Source organism: Zonotrichia leucophrys, chromosome 2 (assembly GCF_028769735.1).
Source record: "Zonotrichia leucophrys gambelii isolate GWCS_2022_RI chromosome 2, RI_Zleu_2.0, whole genome shotgun sequence".
Taxonomy (NCBI): domain Eukaryota; kingdom Metazoa; phylum Chordata; class Aves; order Passeriformes; family Passerellidae; genus Zonotrichia; species Zonotrichia leucophrys.
Genome location: NC_088171.1, coordinates 45,931,278 through 45,950,033, shown reverse-complemented (window position 1 = coordinate 45,950,033; position 18,756 = coordinate 45,931,278). Strand labels below are relative to the sequence as shown.

Sequence of the window (18,756 nt, the reverse complement as noted above, 5' to 3'; positions counted from 1 at the left end):
AACAATTACATTAAATGCATATCTTATGACCTGAAAAAGTAAAAAAATTATTTCACATGTTAAAAAACTAAAAGAGAAGACAAAATATGTATTTGTTTCTGTCATTACTATTGTTACAGAATGCACATTTATCAAATGCTGCTTCATAGGTGGAATATTCATCAACATATCTATGCATTAAGAAAACCTTTGTTTTACTCATTCTGATCATGATTGACAGAAATTACATTTTGGGAAACTATAAGAGTTTGTCCTCTGTGTAACAAATTTTGGGGGAAAAGAATCTACCTGGGATGTCACAAGATGAAGCACTACAGGCATCATAGGAAGGCACATCTTCAGCTGTTTGGCCTGAACTGTTGATGGGTGTTTACGTCCAGAGACGTTAGTAAGGGCACTGAGAATGTCACCTACAGAAAATAGCATTTCAGACTGATCCAACATAAAAACATCACTAAACAACAGCAAATGACATATAAAACATCTCTGTTCCAGTAGCCTCTGTTCACTCCTGTCTTCTCTGTCTGCCAGAAGTAGTGTTCATGATGAATCCAGCACTACTTTCCTAGCTCTGTCTTAAACCAGATCAATTCCCTACTCTGTCTATAGGCAAAGGTGACCTCTGGCAAAACAGTGAGGACAGAAGTATAAGGTGATTGTTGAAGTAAAAGTGGAATTACCTCTTCTTGGCAGAGTGGACTTATACTCGCTAAATTATGTGGACGAAGTTTTATTTCCAGTGAAATAAAAATTTCCAGTGAAATTCTCATGGCTTTTGTTAACCAAGAACTGAATGAACTAAGATTAGTGGGTGACATAATGCTGAAGCAGTATGTTTCCCCTGCAGCACAGTTCAGCAGGAAGAAAAACCCCAAACATCCTTCCCCTCCAAAAAAAGAGATCCTTCCACGAGCCATGCACACACACGTTCTCGTGCACTGATTTAACTGTGACACAAGTGACCTAAAGCTACAGGAATTCTCATAAAAGAGATGGCAGCAGATCAATGAGAGAACTTAGTGGCCTCCATTACAAACCTCAGACATAAGCTGACAAAATTTTAATGGCAATAGTGAAATTATACTTCAGACTCAGAAGAGACAAATAAAAATCAAGGAATGTTATGCTAACTTTGTGGTACATTTCCTACTGTCTACAAAAAGCAAGACCTCTTCTGCATGGCATAAAGAACAGAAGAGACATGAGAAAAGTTAGTTCATATCAAAAGAAGGAAGATTTCTGTCCCTATAACCTTGAAATACCAGAAGCCAAATGCTGTCTCAAAAGAGCACCGGTTATATTTTTATTTCCCCTAAAAAGATAGCCGCCCAAAACTGTAAAAGGGAACTCAAATATATGCAAAGCAAACAAAGAATGGGACTCCATATTTTATATGATTTTTCAGGCCAGCAAAGGCCTTTCCTTTCACAGTAAGTCAGAATTCAATCATTTTGAATAATATCAATGCTTTTCTTCTGTTCCCATGGAGTTCAGTTTTCAATATAAGCAGAAATGACAGAGCCTGGCATTAAAGAAGGCCTTAAAGATTTGACCCATTCACTGGTAAAGAAAAGAAAGTGTTGCTTAAAACTCTTCAAATATATAAAACACAATACTTTTTTCATTAATATCTTTTTGTTTTGAATTACATACAATATTGTAATTCAAAAAGACTTCTCTTTGTTTAGCGACTGATTTAGTGAATAATCTCTCTTTCTATATTTTAAAGAATACATAACGATCACATTTGGCAATTTTGCGTTTGATAAACAGATAGACAGATATGCTATCTTTAATTTTAGCATGATCTAAACAATTTATATCTACTTTCTAAAAATAGGTTAAATATTATAAATGCAGAAATAAAATTAATTTCTTATTTACAACAACCAAAAACTTTTTAAATTAACCAGAAGATTAAAAATGTATTTATTTTGTTCACATGTATCTTTAAGGTCAATTTCTACAATTTGTTAATCTGTTTGGTTTATAGCTACATCTGGTGGAAGAAGATGGGATCAGTAAGGAGCTTACATGAATGCATATTAAAAAAGCCAGGTAGGATTAATTCTAAATTAACAGCTAAACTGCTTTTCACTGTCCCAATTTTCAAATCTGATTATTATTCTTAGGTGCCCATAGCTTTCACCACCTCAAGCAGTACATGCTCCTTCATCATACAGCAATGAAAAGAAAAAGACTTCTGGCAAATATGGACAAATACAGAGATAACTTCAGGTTTCAGAAAACAATCAACACGCAGATCCAGCTTGGAAAAGAAAACAAAGTGTAGAAATTATGCTTGATATCAGTTCTCAAAAATGCATTCTAATTATAGATCAGTAGTAATTACATGTCTAAGCAATTGATGTACTATGTTTCATTATAGTAACTATGTATTTGAAACTTTCAGATTCTGAGGAAATACCAGAACTTAATATATCAGTTGCATATAGTATGTATAAACAGTAGGAGGTGAATTTGTGCTTCAAACATTTATAGTCTGAGACTTCCATCCTGAAAGATAGCCAATATGCAAACCTGATATTTAGTTAGAAAAAAAGGGATCAGGTGTTTGCAGCAAGGCAAAAATTTGCATTAGCAGAGGAAGTAAAGTTTCTTTTAAAATAGCAGCATGACATTTAGGTCTACTAACCTTTGCAGTGCTACCATTACATTTTCAATATCCTAGTGATAATGTAGAAAAGATGAAAAATACATCAGGTATCATCTTATCAGAAAATAATTTTATGAAAATAAACCTCGTGTGCATGAGCAAATTGGTTTCAGACATCTAAAACAACTGAAGTATCTAAGCTGAAATTTTCCAGAAATATTGCCTGTAGCAAATACTCAATATATAAATTTCAGTGTAAGCAATTAACATGCACTGTTGCATCTCCCCCAGGCCTCTGCTTTATGGGGCAAATTTGCTCTTAGATTGTAAAATGTTTATAGATTTTAAAATATCTTTAGAACATTGATAAAGACTTCTTGTACCTCTGGGCTTCATTCCTGACTGAGTTGGTGAGGCTTAACATTCCACAAACACAAAACATTCATATAGGAAATCATGCATTCCAATACAAAATACCTGATCACGACATATCTAAAAAATTTCAGGAAGTTGATATCATGCAAACTTTATGTAATTGGAATACAGAATTTTTCCACCTGTATATATGTAAGGAGATATCTGTTTCTTGACAGAGTAAGCAAAGGGAAGATCTGTTTGGTTAACAAACTGAATTTACCTAGAATTCCTGGCAGCTCCTGCACAATGTGATAGATGAGAAGATCCAGGCATTTTGACAGGTATTCACTGCCACCTTGCTGCTCTTTTCCTGGCATGGTCTTTCTGCTGTCTCTTTCAATATACATCAGGAGTCTACATTTAAACAAGTGCAAAACATTAACTCTCATACCAAAGAAAATAACACTATATCTCAAAAAACTATCGAACTAGACATTTGTGGTATCTGTGGTTACAATGAAGATGATGCATTAGTTTTGGCTCTGTAATTTTGTGAAAATTTTAGACTTTTCTTTTAATCAACTCTAAAACCAAAACAAATTACTGAGTCAAGGAAAGAAATCTTTAAGCTACTTCAAGTAAGCACAACTCAGCTAGTTTAAATGAATATGTGATATTAAGATAAGGAGTAATCTTTCTGCAAACTTAGAGAGACTAATTTTACAATCCACTTTATTTTGAAGTAGGTAATCGATACGTGCAATATAAGTGAAAGACTACAGACACTAATTTTCAACTCATAAGAATTCCAAAAGAAAGCATAATTGAAGTCAACATAATAAGAGATCAATCTTTCCGTCTAGAAAAATCATACTACATAGATCACATTGCAGCCTATTAAAATGTTAGCACTAGTAGAATGGCCATATTGAAAGAGATAAAAGCCCAAACTAGTCTTACATCCTTTCTCTAGAAATCTGGTGTTCACAATTTTTAAATTTTTAAATAAAAACTGAGTGCAGGCATTCCAACTGGTTAGTGCTCTGTGGTTGTGCCATTCTGAAGAATGACATTTCTCGCAGTGAAATGGTAACTGATTTATTAGCCACTGGCTAACTTACAAGAGATTGCTTTAATAATACAGCTGTAACAGAATGCTTCAGGCAAAATTTTAAAATGCTTATTTGAATAGACAGAAGGGCCAGACTTCCCTTTAGGGCCATTCTATTGACATCTTTGTTTCACATTCGAACTCCCTCCGGGTCCTGTGCAAAGAACCATCAATCATCACTGGTGAGGGAAATCCAAGATCTGGATTTTAAGTATGTACTTCAGTACTACCTTTTTAAATACTCTTCTGATAATCAATGCTCTTCTACAGAACTACGAAAATTACTTATTTACCTCAAGTGTTCATAATAAGACTACTAGGAAATACATCTTCCTATCAAAAAGATTATTTACTCAACAAAGTAAAAACTACTTAAGAATATATTTTACAGGATTATGTCTCTAAACAATACATGATTATGACCAAATACTGCACTCTTAGCCTTCCTAACCTATTCTACAGAGACAAAGAGAGAAATCAAAAGACCCATTGAATACTTTTCACTTGTGCAACAGCCCAGATGCAACACATTCAGCTGCACTTCACAGAGACCACGAGGACATCTTTAATTCTTGTAATGTCTGGAAATTGCATTATTTTACAGGAATTTTGATTTGTCTGCTAGAAAAGAACTACTTAAAAATCTGACATTGTGCTACAAATAGAATTTTCCTTTTATAAGCTTTACACTTTTTAATATAAAAATTTGAATGTTTTGAATAAAATGGCCTTCTAGCCTTTCCAGACAAACAAGTAATTTTTATTCAAAAAAATATTTAGCTTTAAAAAATGACAAAATATCAGAGCTTGAATTAATTTTTTTAAGAAAATACTTCCATGATTTAACAATCAACTGATTCTGTATGGAAATGCACTTAGATCTGTTTGAGTTTTACTTAAAATGGGCCAGATAGACTTCAACATAGTGGTTTTATTTCTTTGGGTGAAGGAGGTTCTTTTTAATTTATAAAAGCATGCTCTATTACTTAATCACATTTGAGAAGGATACAAAGTAGGTTTGTTTATTCTGAGAAAGGAAAGATAAATAAGTTTTCTCCTTTATGCTGTTCTTCCATTCACAAAATTGCCTTTCACATGGATTTTCTAAAAACATGCACAACTATTTTTTCCCTGATAGTTCAGTTCAACTAAACATTGTCTCGAGAAAACTGTACAGATATAAACTCTGTAGGCAGTAAAGTATTAGCATCTCTATTTTCCTTTGACAAATTCCTCAGTCATATGTACAACAATTCATCTGTTACTTTTATTCCCTGATGAATCTCTGTGTTCTCTCTAGTGGACAAAGCCAGGCCTATAGAAATACATTTATTCAGTTCATTTAGTGGCATGTTTGTCTTGCGCTCAGCAATACATGATAAAATATGTAGATGTTAGTATAAATTAGCTAAATATGATGAGGAGTAAACCACTGTCTATGAAGCAAAGGTTTGGTTAAAAAAAAAATAAATTCAAGTGTCTGTATTGTAAGATATGGTCATCAGTGAGCTTTCACACTAAATCAAAACAACTGAAGTTTTGTGTAAAAAAAAGTGAAACAGTGGAGCAAAAAAGGGAAAATTACAGAGTTAATAGTCTGGAGTGATAAAAACAGGGATGAGGTCTACTACTTAAAAGAATAAGAACTGCTCTCTTAACAGGATGATCAATATGAAGAAAAGAGACTAGTCACAGAGAATGACCTGCATGAAACTAAAGAAGGTTGTGCATACTCTGAGGACATACACAGTCCATTTACCCCAAGAAATCAAGGACTATCTCTTAGTTTTATTATTATTTATTACTGTTAATAATCAATCTCTGCTAACAGAAAATGAGGAAGATTTTTAAAGGATACTTAATATAGACATAGTGTTTATTTTACAGAGATGTATCAGATGGTATATCATACTAATAGGAGAGTCAATCTCTACTTCTTGCCTTCCACCACTTTTTTGTATTTTTTCATTTGATACCAACTTGCTGGGTTTTTTTCCTGAAATCACTGACTTCCCTCCTCCCTTCCATTTCCATGCTTTCCCATCTGACTGAGCACCAAGCTTTTCAGCTCTTTTCCTCACTACTTTTCTAGATCAGTCTTAAGATGTAGAAGGCAAATAGGCTATGCTAGATGTGAGATTGTAGTAGGTTTCCAAGCAAAGCTTTTCCTTTCAGGGCACATATAAGATTTGAAAATTTAATAAATATGGGAGGTGGGCACAGGAAACAGAGAAAGATTTTGCTCAAGATTATGCTGTCTGCATAGCTACATTTCTGCAGACTATAAAATGTGTTGGGAATACTACCCTGTGGATGATGGACACTTCCACAAGTGTCCATCTCTGCTGACAGCAGAAAACAAGAGGTTAAAATAAATTCCTTTGGGAGGAGAAGTTCAATCTCCAAGTCTTTCTCTGCTTACCCAGGAAGTTCTCTGAAACCATCTAGATACAAAAAGAACAATTCAGTGAGACTAATCAGAAATTACTGCTAGTTCAGAAAACAGTGAAATGAAAAGTCTCAATAAAACTTCAGGATGCGTCCTTCCCCTGAAGAACAGGTAGCCTGCCTCTGCAAATCAAGGAGAAATGAAGGAGAGTAGGAAACTCAGTGTGATTAGCAAAATAAATTAATTTGCACAGTGTAAATAAACAAGTGCTGCTTCAGCCTCAAGGATCCTACATATCTTCTCTAGCTGTATCACATGTGGAAGAACTAAAGATATGTAATCAAGTACCATGGAACAGGTAGGAAAAAAGAGTGACAGGTGAATTGTCTCAATGTTGTGGAACAATGCATTCACTTGAAAATTACATTTCTTATTAAATATCAATACTTTTCATCCACAGAATTCAAAAATCAGCACAAGCAAAGCAAAACAAGGAATTCATTCACCCCTTCCCATAGGCTGACAGGTATTCAGCCATCTCCAGGAACAAAGGGCTCCATCACATGTAATGGTTACTTGGGAAGACAAGTGCCATCACTCCTAATGTCTTCCCTGCCATTCCTTTCTTCTTTCCCCTATGAGGCCATGCAATACTGAATATCCCTTTGATCAGTTGGGATCAGCTGTTTCTCTACTCTCTTTTAGAATTATAAAGGTGTTTCTATACTCTTTGAGTAAGTAGAAACTTTTAAAAAGAGGTACAAAGAGAAACTTGCAACCAGATTGTGTAAACTCAGCTAATCGATAGGCATTACAGGGACATGCATGGCAGATTGTGTGTGCAAATACTCCAAAAGTGAATGGCAACTGCTGGTATCATGGCCAAAGCCAATAAGTTCTGTAAACAGTAAAAACAAATAGGCAGGTAGTCTTAAGATTGCATTCCAGGAATCAGGACTTGCAACACTGGATACTTCTCATGTTCCCAGCCCTTGCAATAAAAAGGGGTTTTAGCAAGTGCCTACTTCTGCTGCCTTTTATTCCCTGGTACCTGTACACAAACTGGAAAAAAACCACAAGGAAATCGATTTTGGTAACACCAGCAGAGCTAAAATAAGCTTGCCATTACCCCTGCCTTCCAGTTCCTCTTTCCCTACTCATTCCATTTCTCTTTCTTTCTCCTCCTTTACTTGTCCCATGCCCTTTCCTCCCAACGAGATGAATGAAAACAGATTAAACTGTTATTTTCCTCACATGCCACAGTTTTTTCAGCTCCAAAATCACTTCCAAGGACAGATAGATATCACAAAGGTTACCAGTGGGAACAGGATTTTATTGTCTGAATTATCAGCAAAAAAGTTTTTCCTGATATAAAATCTAAATCTCCAATGTCACAACTTAAGACCATTTCCTCTTGCCCTATCACTCATTACTTGGGAAGAAAAAAACCAACCTCTGCCTTGCTACAGCCTCCTTTCAGGTGGTTACAAAGAGTGATAAGGTCACCCCCAAGCCTCCTTTCCTCCAGGCTAAACAACCTCAGTTCTCTCAGCTCCTCCTCATAAGACTTGCACTCCAGACCCTGCCCCAACTTTGCTGCCAAATAAAGGAAGAACTGCTCTCCAGAGCAAGGCCTTTGGGATGCTGGCCCCGAGGCAGTCCCCATGCTCATGAGGCCCAGGGGGTTGTTTTCAGCACAAACAGCCTCATAGTAGCTGCCATGAAGAAAATTAACACTAACCCAGCCAAAACCATCATAATTACCAAAGTAAGCAAAAGCATTTTTCAGTTCAGTGTTGCCATGAAACAGTTATTATTGTTTTATCATCTGCATCACCCTTTAAGTGATACACACTGAAAAATTGCCTTATATTGATTATCATATCATAAACAGATTTTATCATCTAAAGCAATATAAATCCTATTGCAGGCTGTAGCTGCAGCTGCTGAAGACAAACCGTTAACCAGGAATTATGTACATTTTACTACAGAATCTTTTTATTTCTCAAATCAAACCCCTCAAGAAGAAGAATTTAGGTATATCAAGTATTTTCAATAGAGTTATCCAACTGATTTCTGCTTCCTGTGCTAGCAATTTAGAATTTTTGAGTCTTAATTTTGAAGAAACTTTTCTGTCAGACAACTGAAGACATCTAACTGAATTCCACACTATAAGTCAATAAGTAGCCAGTATCTCTGCTGTGTTTAAGATTATTCCAGAGTTATATAGCAATATTATGAATGCAACTGTCTCCAGATTTAATGGGTCATTTCTCCTCTCTGTAGCTATCTTACCTTCTGGATGTAAGAGAAAGGTTTTAGATTATCTATTCTGATAAGAGATATGCCATTCACTAAAGAATAATTATAAAGAAAACTCAGCAAATGAAGAAAAACCATTTATCAGCTCAATAAAGCTGCTATAAGGCTTGCCTATTGTTTCACCTAAGGTATTAAGTATGTATTGGTCTCTAATCGGCCCTGTCTGAAGCATGACAATAAAACAGCAGGATAAAGCCAAAAATCATACTACAAAATCATACTCCAAATTCACTCCACATTGCCTTCAAAAAGACAGCTGGCTGGAAAGCATTATAAATCAAAAAAATTGTTGATAAAATTATTCTTATTCTCCTTCACATAATATCTTAGGTGTATACATATATAAACAAACAGTAACTGTGCAGGATTTCTCTCAGACCTTTCTTCAAACACACAGGAGAGTCCTATGTGGTATATCAGGCACATGAATAGCAGCAGTTGCTAAAAATGTAGCCATTCAAAAAGTCACTTACAAATCATTAGAAGCATTTTTCACTAATCTGAATAAATAATCTGATAGAACATTTCTGGAAGTGTAAAAGGTACACATGAAAAAGCCCCTTGGATTCATTACTTATTCTCTGTGATTCTACAATATATTGGGATACCTACAGCTTTGCAAGTGGAGGAAAATATATATAATGCTATCACCCCACAAGATGTTCTCTCACAGTGGCTTCATGGTATAATTTATCTGCTCCTTCCTTTAACAGTAAAGTATACATCCTAATTCTTCTCAAACATGAACATAAGATATAATGTTATATTTGCTATAGATATAGTTAGATTTACAGCTACCCACAAGCCTCATCCTTTTTTAAACTTTCAGTTCCAAACCTGCTCTATTTCAATATTGTAAAAATTATGTTTACACTTCATTTTACTCTTCTTCTTACAGAACAGTAGAAGGTATAAATCCCAAATAAAATTTCTTTAATCTTACTTCTCCAATCATCTCGAAACAATGGTGACAATTCATATTCTAACACAGTCTAATTTGCTCCTCTTTGATACAGGAATGGTTCCATCCCAACAGAAAACAAAAAATTTCAAATAACAGTTCCCTGGTGATTCAGTAATTTATTGCAAAGTGTTCTAAAACATAGAAGAATTAAATACTTCATGTAAATGTCACAGGAATTTATTGGTCATTATGTAAATCACTCCCACAACACATATAGCGAAAAAATATTCTTTTACCTTAAAGGTGACTATCTGGAAGAGACTATGCACTATGCCAAACCCCAAGATGAGGGAGGTACATAGCAGAACCTTTTATTTTGCTTTCCCACCACACCAACAACTCACTGTTGCAGTATATTTTTTGCCCTACCCAAAAATGCAAATGCTTACTGGGACCATGAGTTATTTTAAAAGACATTCTCCTTGCAAGACAGTGGTTTCCCTTTGTGAATAATTGTCACCTGTTGATCCCAGACAAAATATTCTCATTAACAGAAGGATTACTATTACACACAAAACAATTAACTTCTACAACACTGGCTCAAAAATACTACACATTTTCAAGTATTTCAGGTACAACTTTAAAGACTGTATCTTTGATTATCTTCCATTATCATCTTACCTTGTTTGACAACTGAGGAGCAACATCTCCCTGTTATTAATTAAAACTTGTAGCAAGACCAGAAAGGCTTTTGCTCGAATAAAAGTTGAAGGACTTTCAAGTAGACGAGTAATTGTCGTCACAAAATCCTTGGTGGAAATAAACACAAGGACATGAAGGTTATTCACACTGTATTGTAAGAGTGTATACACTTAAAGCTTCCTCATTTTTATGTCACTCATAGGAAAAAAAATCCATAGAACACTAAAAAAATAAATTCTGTCCAAGACTGACTGGCCCAGTGTAAAGCTGCTTTGAACATCTTCAGAAGTGGTAGAGTAAAAAGTAAACACTATTTAATGTACTACATCCAAAATAGTATGAAATCAATTACAAAATATGATAAAATTTCTATTTTTTAAGGGCTTATCATAAGCATAAACATAGGATATTTTAATACATTTATTTTAAAACAAAGCTGAACTATTTTCAGAATGCATATATATTTAAGCACAAATATGATGAAATTCTTAGCTATTAATTCCCTTATATGAAGGAATATTAAAAACTACACAGTAGTTGAATAAAATCTTATTTACATCAGATACCAAATTATACACCAGATGCTCCAAATAGATGGTAAAATTGTTTCCACCTTCTCTGTTTTTATCTAATCTAGTCTTATTTGGAGTTCAAAAAGTGAACAACATCTTTTCAAGGAAGAAATAAAATTAGGACTTGAAAAGAAAGAAGAAGGATAAACGAAATCAGAACTGAAAACTGAATCAGAATTTACAAACTGGCCAGTGTCAACTGCCTCTGTGCAAAAATTAGACTGAGCACAAATGGCCTCATCAATAGAACCTGCCTTCAAAGAGCAGAGCCAGATTCTCAAGGGAATGATACTATAGTATAGATGAGTAGTGTATGCATGTTATGTACAAAGTTAAAAATCCCGCTCTGTGATGCACATTTAACATATATTAATGTTCAAATTCATCATTTGCTGACTGAATAACTGCAAATCAGCCCTGACTGTAATTTATTAGAGCCATCCTTTGCAACAATTAACTATACTTCTTTATCAAGAATGGAGAAAGAACAGGAGCAAAAGAGTTGGCTAAGAAACCATTTGATCTTATTCTGACACCATTTTAACCCTGTCTTCAAAAGCAGTCATCATTCAGGAACTACAGAAATCCCAGAAAAACCAACTGCTATTAATTATTCTAGAACTGTCCTGCTGTACTTCAATAATTTATTTCATAAATAGAAGAATTTCTCAGTCTTGCGATTTAAAAGTTTACTGCTTTAAATACTTCAGCAGCTTACAAGGCCTGATTTGTAGCCCAGTATGAATTTGCAGCAGTCAAGTTCTTAAATTACAATATAATAGATGCAAAGGTTGAATTTTAATTGTGGTTTGCTTTTTCAATGCTTTTTTTTTAGTTAAAAAACCAAAGCAACAAACAACAACAACAAGGTTTTTATGTTCAGAAACCCCATAAAACCTCAGACATAGGCAACGAGTTTATATAATGCAACACTGACTGTGCTAACATAGACTTGATAGACCATGCACAAGGACACCATGACAAAGACACATGCAACTACAAGCCAAAGCACATCCATTTTTAGTCCTCATACTTTGGAAAGCAAGAGCGTCTCAATGCTACATGTGGGGGTTAGCATGGGTTAAGACAATTAAAAATAGTTACATCAGATTTATCTGGGAATGTTCTAATAATCTGGTTTAAGAAATAAATGTGACCTGTTGGAATTTGCTTTTCTGGCTAGTTTAAGGACTGCAAAACAGCAACAGTTAATCCAAAGAAAATCTCAAGTACATCTTTGCTGACCTGAAGTACTTGATGTATCAGAAAAGCCAAAAATCACTCAAATACTGCCAAATACATTATTTATCATTTCTCTGTTCTACAGTTCCTCCCTCCCCTGCAAATGTTTGATGTATCCATGGAGAATCTGCAGAATAGGACACTCTCTTCATTTCAAGTGAGCACACTGCAACAAGATTATGACTTTATATTGGATACACTGAGTAATACTGCAAAGCAAGTTCAAAAGAAAAGCAATGATGTTTTTGAATTGGCTATACAAGAGGAGAACAGCTAGACCACTATCTCACTACACAAGAACAGAAATTACAATAGCAAACCCATCTTGCATAGCTATGTATTTTCTAATTTCCCTTCTGTGTTTTGCAAATATCTGCATAAGTTTAGAGTTACAAATATTTTGTTAAAGGTATTTTTATCTTTTTATTCATTCATACGGATATTGACAAAACTATCCTCTACAGTGGTAGTTACTTGTCCACATTCAGGTAAAAGACAAATAATTGAAAACAGTTACTGAAATATGAGGACAATGATTATAATGTATTTACAATGCAATTGTGACAATATATTGCTGTAAGTATTTGAATAATTTTACTTATGATGAATTGAGGAAGAAAGAAACCAAATAAAAAACACCTAACTACATTATCTGACCTTTGGAAGAACCTAATTTCATTCAAAAAGCTGTGACTGATTTTCATTAATCCAAAGGGGAATCTTGACAGCCAGATGAAAGTAATTAGCAGTGGGGTTTCTTTAATCTACTGCTATAATGCATTCACGATTTTTGATTTTGAGTTCTTCTTCCACGCTTTATTTTAAAAACATAATTTCAACTATTTTATTTCCAAAACTGGAAACTAAAACAAGAACTCTCTGTATCAGAGAGGGACAAAACCCACTCCCTTCTGGCTATTGTAGTTTTCTGAAGTTTTGTATTAGTGTAGATGATCACAGAACTTCAATTCTGCCTTTTGTTTTGTACCTGACTTTTACTACTGTTCTTGAAGACTGAAGAAAACAAGGGCAGTCCTAATTCTTACAAGTCAAGGGTGTTTCCAGATAACATACACAAAGCTAAATTATCTCCATCTTGAATTTATATCTTTAAGTATCTTTTAATATGTTGCTTGTACCTATATTAAACAGAGAGTCACTTTGTCACTACCTTCTGTGTGACACTGACGTCCTTCTGCCTCTGGAGCTACACAAGAATTTTACAGAATGCAAAATAATCTGCAGGTCCACACTACTCACTCTTCCTTTCTCTCATTAAGGTGGTGGACTTTTGCATCATGAGCATGAAATATTGAAAATTGCATGGACTATTAAATTTGATTTTCAGAGCTAAAATAATATCTCTCCATGTGATGTGATAGCACCTAGCAGTTCAACACAGGAGCATGTTTGTATTTTTAGATTCTATTCAAGAAAAATAGAAATTTATTTTCAGCTTCCAAAATCCTACAATCTAATCTCCAGATCACAGAACACTGTGTGTTGGAAGCGATCATCAAGTCCAACTCCTAAGTGAATGGCTCACACAGAGATTGAACCAACAGCCTGGGTGTTATTACCACCAGGCTCTAACCAACTGAGCTAATCTCAATTAAAAAAAAAAAAAACCCATTCTATGAGATTTAAGTTTCTCTGAGCTGTAATGCAGGTAGTTACCAAATGTGGGCACATACAATAGAACCAGACCTACTTTATCTGTTTTTACAGTACAGTGTTTTTCACTTACACCTTTGGGTACCATTCCCACTTGTATCATTAGTTTGATATATGCTATTAAAAGAATGTCTACATTTGTCTGTATTTCAATTTTCTAATCTGTAAAATTTGATTAGAATTGTTCATAAGAACTGCAGTATCATAAATGGAATTCTAGCCATTGTCCATAAGAAATTAGCATCATTATGGGAGTTCTTTTAGCAAAGTTAATCCTATATAACAAGAAACTCTTCACAGAAAAAATCATGCTGTAGCCATAGGCTAGCTGCACATTGGATTCTTCTGCTGAATGTTTAAGTGAATGATTTTTGACCATACTCCTCTGACTATACCATCAACTCACAGTAATGCACACTGTTAGCACAGCACTACAGGACAATTTGCCACCTGTTAGTGCTGCTGTTGTGGGATCTGGAAAGTTTAAGGCCAGCTGACATGCACTCACAAAAACACATCGGCGATTCTGACATGGTACAGAAATTAATTTTAGGAAGAGAATGAGTGCTTTCAGGCCACATGGGTGGGATTATGTTTTAAATTTAATATAATTGTTAAAACAATACATTGGGAAATAAAACTCTCTCTCAACTAATGTCCAACAGATTATTATAGTCAAGATGATTGTCACATCACAACATACATCACAACAGTGTATCTGAGGAAAACAAGAACTATAGCTCCTTCTTTCTTTGTGGTTTTTATCCTTTCCAGAGGCTTTCATTTATGAACTATGCAGATACACTGCCAAAAAATAAAGACTTTTTCTCTAAATACAAAATAATTTGAGGATCAAAATAGAAAACTTTTTACCACTTCTACCAAAAATTATATTACACATAAACCAAATCCAGTTGTTTTATTCAGTGACACTAAAAAGAAAAACCTAAGGTATTAAAATGCTAATTCTTGCAAGATATTTCACTTACAAATTGACTTAAGGTCCTTTAAGGAGAGCATAAAGTACAGTTTCAGATTTAATCAGGACACTCCTTATTTTCTATTTTAAATGTCTAAGAGAGCTATGTCAAATAGGTGTCCTTACTGATTCGTTACTGATTTTCCTTAGGGCCCATTATCAGTTATGGTGAGGCTAGGGTATTCTGGATTGATTGAATCCTAGCTGCAGGAACAATTTATATACCCATTAGTACCATTTCTCAAAGATCCATGAGAGAAAGAAAAACTACACATCTTCTAATTTAGATTTTAGGCAAATAGAAATACAAAAGAAACACATTCCTCATTTCCTGCTATTCAGATATGCAAATGTCACTGAGACGTATTTTGAAAACCCAAAACCACTCGCAGTGTCAATTTTAACTTTTCCTTTCATTAAATTCCATGCCAGTGAAATGTTAATCTGAACTCAAACCTTTTCTTGAATTAGCCTCTGTAGATGAATCCCACATGACAACATTGCTGAAAACATCGTGAGCATGTACTGCTGAATTTTGCACATTCCATTTGCCAAGGAATTCAGTACAGCTGTTAATCCCACTTTTTCAATGACACTCTGGAAAGCATTAGGTGAGGAACGAGTAATTCTGCACAAAGCCTACAAAAGTGAAAAAAAAAAAGAAATTAAGGAGACTATTATCTCAAGAAAAATACTTGAAAATAAAAGCATGTGGTGAGTTTTCCAATAGTTTAGGAAAAAAAGGAATGCATACAGATTCATTTTTAAGACAGATATTAGGGGTTAAGACCAATTATTTTCAGAGACCTGGAATTCTTCTAAATACATTGGTACACACTCTGTGCAGCTGAAATTCAAGTATTTCATACACTAACATCCACATCAAAAAGTCACATTACTCTTTTCCTCTAGAGAACAATAATGATGAAGCATCACAGCCCATTCTTGAGTCTTTTGTCAAGCATGGAATATAAACAGCATCAGATAACACTGTACTAGAAAGGAGAGCAGGGAGAGAAAATACAGACATAGCACACACCACAGAATTTATGGGTACCCATAAAGGTGGGCATCTTCTCTCTCCCTGCTCATGGACAATAATGAGGTATGTTCTATTTCAGTGTCTAAAGTCTACCCTTAGCTCTAGATACTACTTCAGATCTAGGTACTTATTAGGAAACACTGATTAGTATAATAAACTTGCAAACTATTCTCCAAATGGTTGATTTTCAAGTATCAGTGATTAAAATAATATTAATCACTGATTAATATTATGAAAATGAAAGTACTGAAACTGAAAATGTAGGTACTGACCATGCTCCATTAAAGTGAGCAAAAACTTGTTCAGTGTCTACTAACTTAGCTATTTCATAGCAAACATTACCAAACAATCTTCAGGGTGGCCTCATCTCCAAATCAATCTCCTTGTGATATCTGTAAAACTGCAACCTTCAAGATACTATAACCACATTTGTTCTCTCCAGATAAAGAAAATAAGACTCTTTAAACATTAATTTTTTTCCTCTGGTCTGAATGTACTGTTAGCATAGAAGAAGAGCTGATGTCAAATATTGGATTCACATGAAAATCTGTTTTTCAGGAAAAACTTTGAAGGTGACTCCCTTTTGTGAAATGTAAGTAATATTTATGATTTCTTTGTTCTCTTCAGACCAGCTATATTTAGAAATTGCTGTTTACTTGGTGTGCACTCAATAGTAAGGTCTCATTTAAGAGAAACTATAGTCAATTACACAGAATACTACCACCAGAGAAAAGCTTTCCATCTAAGAACAGCAGAAACCACCCAGTTCACCTGTGCCCTTAGAAACATTACTCGAAACCAACTAAAAAAGAAGGAAAAATAAGAAAAAAGGCATAAAAGACAGTAAATCATGAACTTAACAGACATTTTATTGATGCTGTTCATCTACTCTGCTCCTGTTCTTCCTTGTCCTTTCTGGTCCAGGAACCACATCGATTGCAGCCGTTTAGTTTTCTTCTTTTATTATTTTTTAATTCTCTTTTTAAACACAGACACTCAATCTCAGTTCCTTAGTGCACGCTCAATTTCCCCCAGGATACAATCCAGCTCTTCACCTCTATTCAGAGTTTTCAAGATGAATGGGCAGGCGGTATGTGTATTCACTAGAAACATCCTTGAGGGTCGTACTACCAATGAACTGCTGGGACCTAGGGACAGGCTGTGCCAAAGCAACATGGAGCTAACTTGGTGTGCTAACATGCTCTTTGCAGATTTTACACTGCCTTAGATCTCTGCTACACACCTTGCCAAACAAGGGTGGCCATCACATTACTTCCAGGCAAACCTCATAGGAAAGACATCAGAGGCTGTCTTCTAGTATAATACTGAAGTTTTGGAGGTAGCAGAAAAGGTCCAGCCCACCAATAACCAAGGGGAGAAGCTTTAAATTCCCATTAGTTTGTACATCACAGAATGCTCTGCAGTATGAACGATCCTAACACTACAGCATAAAAGCAGAAGATAGAATTTAAATGTGGGATAGAGTACAGAGCACTCTAAACCACCTCAGTAGATCCAATACTGGGAGAAAACAGATGGAGATAGGTCAAAAGGTGGTGGAGCAGGAACTGGAAATGGATGATGATGATGTAAGAATAGAGCTCACACCATCATCTCCAGGCAGCAATCTTGGAACATGAAATGTTCTCAGTGAGAGTAAGGCTTCAGTAGAACTTGTCCTGGAACTGGCTTCTCCACCCCTGCTCTCTGCTGGAGCCATAACCAGCATCTCTTCTCTCAGCAGCTCCAAACTTTGCCTCATTATTCTTATTGGTCACTTCCAACTTGAGATACTCCAGGGTTCTATGATCATCTCTGCCATACCCTTTAGTCTTACAGGCTACATGTGACTGGGTAACATTCACCCTTTCAGGATATCTTCCATGACTCTCAAGTTTGAGAATGAATGCACTAAAGTATCTGTAATACAGAAGTCTCTGAAAGAAACTATTCAATACCAATTACTTAAGAAAATGACAAAGGAGCCAAATCCCCAAAAAAGACTGTGTGAGCTTTCCCAAAATAGTTTCCATTTAAGGAGCTTATGTTTTGTTACTTCTCTTCCAGCAGAAAAAGTTATCTCCTAGAAACAAAATTTAAAATTTTTTAAAAAAATTAAAAAACTTTCAGCATACTGGAAAGAAATATTCTTCCTGCTGCTGAGCTTGTCAGAATATCACTGTGACATCTTACAGATTTTTTTTTCTGAGTCTAGCAAAATGATAAAAAGACACAGCTCTCCTACAGGCAAAATCTGTGATATTTACCTGAGGCATGTTGGACTCCAAAGTGAGAAAAAAATACTGAGATACAATCCCCATTTGTCACCTCTGATAGGCAGGACAAAGTGAAGTGTCATTTCTAGACTCCAGAGACTAAAGACAGAGAATCTTCTTGATATATTTTTGTTATTGACTGAAATAATCACAATGAGAATTCCATAGTCCTTTACTGCTGATAGACTTTGCAGACAGACTGCTAACTCTAAGTAAAGATATGACAGACAATTTGTTAACAGAAATGTATTTTTACATTCTAATATCGATGTCAGTTAAGAATAAATTCTTCAGGATACATTCAAATAAGGCAGGAATGACTGCACAATAAAATTAAATAGGACACTGATGATGTCAATTTTTGTGGTCATGTAGGACAAAAATACCTACATATCTGTAGCAACAATTTAATGGATGTAGAAATTATGCAGTACACTATAACTGGAGAATACATTAGTATTTTATTTTTTAAATTAGCATACCACTAAAATCTCCATAAACTTTAGCTGGGAAAAGATCTTTCTGTGCTAGATTTCAATATCAATTGATTTTTATCAGATGAAGTTAAG

At 34.8% G+C, this 18,756-nt stretch overlaps 1 protein-coding gene across 5 annotated transcripts in view; it reads right to left on the bottom strand.

The window, feature by feature from the left end:
- ULK4 (unc-51 like kinase 4) overlaps positions 1-18,756 on the bottom strand; it is a 211,559-nt gene that overhangs the window by 143,865 nt on the left and 48,938 nt on the right. For all 5 annotated transcript variants that reach the window (XR_010439137.1, XM_064704836.1, XM_064704838.1 and 2 more), the window contains exons 21-24: positions 15,326-15,508; positions 10,382-10,509; positions 3,255-3,388; positions 289-410 (exon numbers count right to left, since the gene is read on the bottom strand). Coding sequence is in view for 4 of the 5 variants with exons in the window: in XM_064704836.1 (XP_064560906.1) it covers positions 289-410; positions 3,255-3,388; positions 10,382-10,509; positions 15,326-15,508 (567 nt within the window). In the remaining variant the exon portion in view is untranslated. The remainder of the gene's footprint in view (positions 1-288; positions 411-3,254; positions 3,389-10,381; positions 10,510-15,325; positions 15,509-18,756) is intronic.